The sequence below is a fragment of the Mandrillus leucophaeus genome, unplaced genomic scaffold (assembly GCF_000951045.1).
Source record: "Mandrillus leucophaeus isolate KB7577 unplaced genomic scaffold, Mleu.le_1.0 Scaffold169, whole genome shotgun sequence".
NCBI classification, from domain to species: Eukaryota; Metazoa; Chordata; class Mammalia; order Primates; family Cercopithecidae; genus Mandrillus; species Mandrillus leucophaeus.
This window is the reverse complement of record NW_012101687.1, coordinates 4,883,481-4,890,948: the sequence shown is the minus strand read 5'-3', so window position 1 is coordinate 4,890,948 and position 7,468 is coordinate 4,883,481. Positions and strand designations below refer to the sequence as shown.

Below are 7,468 nucleotides of genomic sequence, written 5' to 3'. Positions count from 1 at the left end.
AAAAAAAAAAAAAAAAGTGATGAATCCATGTGTTATTATTTCCCACTACACTAAGCCATCAATATATCATGATTCCCTATGTGCTCTTCTAACACACGAACACACACCACACACACTAACACATAATTGTTGCTTTTAATTGAAGAACATTTTCAATACCTCTCAAGTGGGCAAAAATCCTGTTTATATTCTTGTCTGCTCCAGTTTTGGCTTCATAAGAATTTTTTTGTTTGTTTTTTGAGGCAGAGTCTCTTTCTCTGCCCAGGCTAGAGTACAGTGGTATGATCTCAGATCGCTGCAGCCTCCACTTCCTGGGTTCCAGTGATTCTCCATCCTTAACCTCCCGAGTAGGTGGGATTATAGGAGCCCACCACCAGGCCCAGCTAATTTTTGTATTTTTAGTAGCGACGGGGTTTCACCATATTGGCCAGGCTGGTCTCGAACTCCTGATCTCAGGTGATCTGCCTGCCTCGGCCTCCCAAAGTGCTAGGATTACAGGTGTGAGCCTCCGTGTCCCAGCCCAGCTTTAAGAATTTAATCTTCATTTCAAGCACAAAAAGACTGTCTTTTTTTTGGGGGGGGGGGTGTTGGGGCCTCTTTTTTGAACTCTTTAGGGCCAAATGAACCTTTCTTCCTTGATCCCAGGGTGGAGTCAAAATGAATCTAACAGACAAATGGCCCAACATCCTTCATGTCACTGCCGACTTCTCATTCAAAGGGGTACTTGGGGCGGCAGGTGGAGTTATAATTATAGCTTAGAAAAAAGCAGCATCAGCAGCTGTCGCTTCTGTTTGTTCCCAGCTATAACTGTCATCAGTGGGTAAATTGGCATAAACAGGCCTCCACAAGTGGAAAAACATTTAACCCCTGTACTTGTCACACTCTGGGTCCTCTCAGTGGCCAGAGAACAGAAAGAAAATCTGACTGTGCACGAGCGAAGGGTAACACCGGGTGTGCAGCACCGACCTGAAGGCGCCTCTTCAGGGGGAGCCCCAAATTTGAAGATTCTCTTTCCTGTCGGAGACTCCAAACCAAATAAATAGGTTAGTGCCCAGAGTAAACCTATGCATTTTAATTCTGACCTCTACTTGCTGTGATTTTCATTTTCCTGGCAGAGCTTAAAAAGAGTGAACTACTAAATGAAAGAAAGGAAAGTTATTTAAGGACTGTTATTTAAAATTACTGGGAATCCATGAGAACACATTATGAAATGGGCTTAATGTATTATGCTCCTCTCCCAATTTTGGCTGTATTCGCACTAGACAAACAGACAAGGTAAAGATGGAAAAATAAAACCGGTTTTGTGGCATGAGTCCCATCCTTTTGTAATGCCACTTACTTATGCCAAAAGGCCCTCCCTTCTTTATTAAAATCCGTAATGTTGAAAGCTAAGTTTGTGATTTTAGAAAATGCTATAAACGTAGCTCCAGAGTTTCATTTCCTTAGGGAAAATAGGCAAATCAGAGTTGAATTGTTTTTCCAACAATGAGTAAAGACAGAACATTTTCTTGTTTATGATAGAATGTGTGGTGTAGGTTACTTTACAAAAGAAATCTGCTACAGAATTTATTTTTTGTGTCTAGTACAATTCTACCTAAAAGCTTCATGATTTCAGTCTAAGTAGCTCTGTAAGACTCTCCTCATAGATCCTTTTGAGAAAAGTAAGATTTTAAATAAATCTAATTTTATTTGCATATGTTCTATCTTAGCCAGAAATTGAGCAGGATTTAGCTTTGCGCTGTCTGTTTCAAAACCTGAATATTTAATGTATTGGTGAAAAGTGGTGGAATTCCAAAGAACTCACTGAAAACAAGGCTTTGGGGCCCAGTGCTCATACTAACCACATTCATGAAATGGACTCAAGTAGAAAGAGTGATAAATAATAACCTCATTTTGTTCAGTTCAAAAGAGAATGTGAACCATCTCTAAGCGTTTATGTACAACCTTTCATGAGGAAAGTGCACTATTCTTATTTATCATTATGACCCAAATTTTTGGCTACCTTTTGAAATGCAATGAGTGCTAACGATGTACTTGGACCTCCACTAGAGAGACATCTACATGCAACCAAACCCACTAAAAGTGCCCCATCAATTAAATTCCCATGAGGGCCTTGTTTGTCTCATTTGTTCATTCAAATATATATTGACCAATGGCTATATAATCTAAAAATAATATTTAACAGTTAAGGCAAGTTTAGGATGTCTAATATTACTCTTCCCAGAGACTCCTGTCCTCCTGCTTTCTGCTAAACTGAGATAATGGTTATCTGAAAGTTCCAAATTATAGAAACTAAGAAAGACAAAAAAGAGATATAGCTGACTAGTTGCTGGCTTGAATTTCCTTGATATGCAGACATACAGATTTATGCCCTATTTTAAACATTGCTTTTTACTTGTGTTTTGTCTTCTTGCTCTTCTAGAAAAAACTATCCAAGATGACTGTCACTTACTCCAGTAAAGTAGCAAATGCAACTTTTTTTGGATTTCATAGGTTACTCTTCAAGTGGAGAGGCAGCATCTACAAACTACTGTACAGGGAATTTATTGTTTTTGCTGTTCTTTATACAGCAATAAGTTTGGTGTACAGGTACTTTTCTTTGCATGTCTCTTTAAATGGCCATCAGATATTGTATAAGAATACAGTCTCAAAAATCTGAACCTTTTGATCGCCACTGACTTTGCGTTATGTAACTCCTTTTTTGCATGAGCCTCTCTTTTGTCTTCTTCCCCTCAGGACAGATTTTAATCCACCACTAACCATTGTTAGGATGTAAAATAGACCCTCACTGTAAGATTCAAGTGGCCTTCATTCCAGCCCCAGTTGTGCCTCAAGACTGTTGCAATAGGCATAAAATGGAAGGATTACCCTTAGATCCTTACTATGTGAAGATTTCTGAATGGGCAAAGTCCACAGACAATAATTACTTGTGCTTCTGTCGACTTGTCATTCATAGTTGATGATTTGACAGCTTGTAGCAACTACCTATATAATCAACATGTTCATGATTGGTGTATGTCAGGCAAAAGCTTTCCTTCTTTTTGCCTGGAATGAAAATATCTTATCCAGGATGATGCCTGCCACACTTAACAGTACCTCAACTAAAGCAAAGGCCTGTAGACTAATTTATTTTCTTTCTGTTTTCTGAGTTGAGGGCATGTTATGTTTACAAAAGAAGGTGCTTATTCTTTATAACATTACAACCTATGCCTGTCAGATTGACAGGAAATTTGAGCAATATCAAGTCCAAGAAATACTTTTATGATGAAAAATTATAGACTTCATAAAATTTCATCAGTATGATAAAAGGGAAGACTTACGAGATTTTAAAGCTTTTTAAATTAACATCGAATGCATAAATTTCTTCTCTGGAAGAAGCTAAAACTTAAAACAGGAAAGCTAAAGGTTTTTGAGGCTGTATTTCCATTTTTTCTATGTACATCATTTGTTATTTTTCTTCTGCATACAGATAAACAAATTTGTGTTTCATTGCTCTCACATTCTTCCTTGTAGCAACAGAATCTCCTTTGGAAAAGAGGGATATTAATTTAGTTGACTGATAATTATTAAAAGTAAAATAGGTAGAGCTATTTTTCCATATGTCAAAACAACCCTTCCAAGCAAGTGTATGCATTGGTATATATTTTGACAAAATATTTTTAGAGGGAAAGTCTTGTTAACAACCTCTAATAATTTTTCAGACATGTCATATAATATGATATTATTTTGGCAATTTAGGTGTGTATCACCTAAGCCTTCGGAATATGAAATGGTAGAAGATACAATGGTGTTTTGTGATAATTATCTCATTAGTTCATTTTTACTAATGTGAATTTATTGCTGCTACTGCTGCTAAGAATAGAACAGAATAGCCCTTAGCACAGTTGCAGTGTAGCTAGAAATGTTCCTTGGGGCCTCAACTTTTGTTCCAATATCATACTTATACCCCATAAAATTTTATGTGTATATTTCTTCTAAAGCAGAGTGCTTACATTTATAACAAAAATTATCAGTTCAAGTCATCCTTAAATTTTTAAAGTTTAATTGTAATACCTTATTAAAATAGATCCTTCTGTCTTAATCAAATGTATACCAAGGACTGTAGGATGAGTTTGTCAAGAAGGTCAAACACATCTGTACAAAAAAATAAATGTAGTTTCATTCTCTGAGTCTTTATTAGCTCTATTATAAGTAAATAATTATTCCTAACAAAAGTTATAAGGAGGAACCAGATTCATTAATTTGATTACATTTCTTTCTATTTTTGGAGGAATTTGACAAAATTTCTGAAATACTTTCTAGCTATTAAAATTTCTACATCTATTAGCCAAATATTTTTTCTTTTTTTTTTTTTTTTTTTGAGACGGAGTCTCGCTCTGTCGTCCAGGCTGGAGTGCAGTGGCGCGATCTCGGCTCACTGCAAGCTCCGCCTCCCGGGTTCACGCCATTCTCCTGCCTCAGCCTCCCGAGTAGCTGGGACTACAGGCGCCCGCCACCTCGCCCGGCAAATATTTTTTCTTTTTTTTTTTTTTTTTTGAGACGGAGTCTCGGCTCTGTCGTCCAGGCTGGAGTGCAGTGGCGCGATCTCGGCTCACTGCAAGCTCCGCCCCCCGGGTTCACGCCATTCTCCTGCCTCAGCCTCCCGAGTAGCTGGGACTACAGGCGCCCGCCACCTCGCCCGGCTAGTTTTCTTGTATTTTTTAGTAGAGACGGGGTTTCACCGTGTTAGCCAGGATGGTCTCGATCTCCTGACCTCGTGATCCGCCCGTCTCGGCCTCCCAAAGTGCTGGGATTACAGGCTTGAACCACCGCGCCCGGCCCCAAATATTTTTTCTTTGGCCAACTACTAATACCAACCATTTTATTATTGACTAAGTATAAGGCAATTTGTTAAGTGGTTATATATATGTGTATATATATTATTTAATCTTTACAATACCCCATATATGGATATTTTTATCCCCACTTACAGATGAGAAAACTGAGACTCAGAGAGATTTTAAAATATGCTCAAAGTCCAAATTCATAAGTGTCAGACTTGGGATTAAAATCTGGCTTTGACCTTAAAAAAGGTCTATGCTTTCCACATTTAAATCGTCTTTGACCATGTCTATTTGAACATCAAAAACCATTCTGGCTGTAATTTGTCATCAGCATAACCCTGAAAGACCTCTGCAACAATCTGGTACCTCTCCCATCAGCTTTCCCTGACTTCAGTAATTCTAACACCTCTTCCAAAGCTGGGGCAGGAACTCCGAACTCACCTTGTATCCCACACATCTTCTTTGTCAGGACCAGTTCCCAACAGCTTTCTATCTGCAATCTAATTAGTTGCTTACTATTATCTTATTATCCCTTTACTTCCTTTATCAAAGTTCTACTGACCCAAATGAGCCTTTGATGCTTGTTATAATGGATCTTTCCTTGAGTTCCTTCTTCCTTTGGAACAGCTACACTCATCGATTTATTCGAATTCATCTGTTTGGCTTTCCTTCCTGTGTTTTGATCATTATTATTAGTTTGCCTTAAAACACTTCTTCAGACTCTGAATCTCTTCCCTATAATGTAAATATCAATAATGGTCTCACTAAGTGCACTTAAGTTTAACGATACCAGAAAATGGGGTTTCGGCAGGATGGGTTAGATCTATAATATAAATTTTGAGAGAGTGACTCAATTTAATAATGAAAGTTTTCATTTTTCATTGTTAAATTTGTTTTAGACTTCAAACAATTCTGGGCTTTAAAATGAACAGGTATAATAAAATCCCTTGAAGTATAACACATGATAATCAAGAATGTGCTAAGTAGCATATTCAGGGGAAAGATTAAGGTGTCAAATTCAGTGTTATTATTTAACAATTACTTAATAATGCTAATTCATATTTAATCAATAATACACTCTTCTTAAGGTATTCCTGATGAATAATTGAAAACTGAACTATTTTGTAACATACCTTGCTCTAAATCCAATGAATCAATCATATAAAACTTTTAAAATATAAAATTTTTAGAATAAAATGATTAATTAATCCCACTATTTAATAGCCAATCATGTTTACAAAATGTTAGCACTTGAAACATTAAGCAATTAAAAAGCTTTCAAGACACATCAGCTTAAGAAAAAAGGAAAAAATTATTGCTCCTTCAAAAATAAAACAGATTATTTGTGCTTAATTGTTTGCACTTAATGTCACTTGCAAAGCAGGTGCAGAAGTATAATATCATAAAGGGCTGTGCATTTTATTTTTGCTCCAGATTGTTACTTACAGGAGCCCAAAAACGTTACTTTGAAAAATTATCAATTTACTGTGACAGATATGCTGAACAAATTCCAGTAACCTTTGTGCTTGGTAAGTATAGGTCACACGCAGATTGCAGCCACACAGCTGTCTCCGTTAGGATGACACCGATGACTCTGCATGGGAGTGTTTCCAAGCTGAGAGGCATGCCTGAAAAGCCACCGCTTGCAGTAGAACCAGAATCATCCATAAGGTTTGCCTTCACGGCTGCTTTTGCTAAATTAACACCAAACAAGTTTGAGGAAATAATCTGCTATTGGACATTTAAGCTTTCTCTTCACTAACTCTCCATTTTTGCAGTCAATATTTGAGATCTAATACCCACTTACAGGGTGCTTAGGCATTGCCAGGCACAAATGACATTTTTTTCTGGAAGGCAAAATCAGAAGATATGGATAATAACATATTTTTGTCCTCCAACCTCTAAAAAGGCTAAAATTCAGCTAAAAGCATCAGTGTCACCAACATGTCTGCTGTAATGCTTTATAATTTCCTGTTATTCTACAGGGTTTTATGTTACTCTGGTAGTAAACCGATGGTGGAACCAGTTTGTGAATTTGCCCTGGCCAGACAGGCTAATGTTCCTCATCTCCAGCAGTGTTCATGGAAGTGACGAGCACGGGCGCCTGCTTAGAAGGACGCTGATGCGTTACGTCAATCTCACCTCCCTGCTCATCTTTCGCTCGGTGAGCACTGCTGTGTACAAAAGGTTTCCCACAATGGACCACGTGGTTGAAGCAGGTACTACGAATGGCTTTTCCTTCCATAGGCTTTTCTCAGCTGAGACAGGACCTCCAGAATTCCTTTGAAAATTCCTTATGTTTGTTTATTCACTCAAGAAACATTTAGTGGTCGGGCACAGTGGCTCACGCCTGTAATCCCAACACTTTGGAAGGTCGAGGTGGGTGGATCACCTGAGGTCAGGAGTTTGAGACCAACCTGGCCAACATGGCGAAACCCCATCTCTACTAAAAATAGAAAAAATTAGCCGGCCGTGGTGGCATGTGCCTATAATCCCAGCTACTGGGGAGGCTGAGGCACGAGAATCACTTGAACCCAGGAGGCAGAGGCAGAGGTTGCAGTGACCCGAGATTGCAGCACTGCACTTCAGCCTGGGCCACAAAGTCAGACCCTGTCTCAAAAAAAAAAAAAAGAAAAAAAGAGAGA

General features: G+C 38.2%; 1 protein-coding gene across 5 annotated transcripts in view; it reads left to right on the top strand.

Annotated features, from left to right (window-relative positions):
- Window positions 1-770: 770 nt before the first annotated feature.
- Window positions 771-7,468, top strand: part of BEST3 (bestrophin 3) — a 47,886-nt gene continuing 41,188 nt past the window's right edge. Inside the window, exons 1-4 of one of the 5 annotated variants that reach the window (XM_011976621.1) lie at window positions 831-1,043; window positions 2,423-2,589; window positions 6,258-6,352; window positions 6,809-7,042. In XM_011976621.1, coding sequence (XP_011832011.1) covers window positions 2,438-2,589; window positions 6,258-6,352; window positions 6,809-7,042 — 481 coding nt within the window. In that variant the 5' untranslated portion in view covers window positions 831-1,043; window positions 2,423-2,437. Of the gene's footprint in view, window positions 1,048-2,422; window positions 2,590-6,257; window positions 6,353-6,808; window positions 7,043-7,468 lie in introns of all 5 variants that reach the window. The other 4 variants (XM_011976620.1, XM_011976627.1, XM_011976625.1 and 1 more) reach the window with 4 other exon arrangements.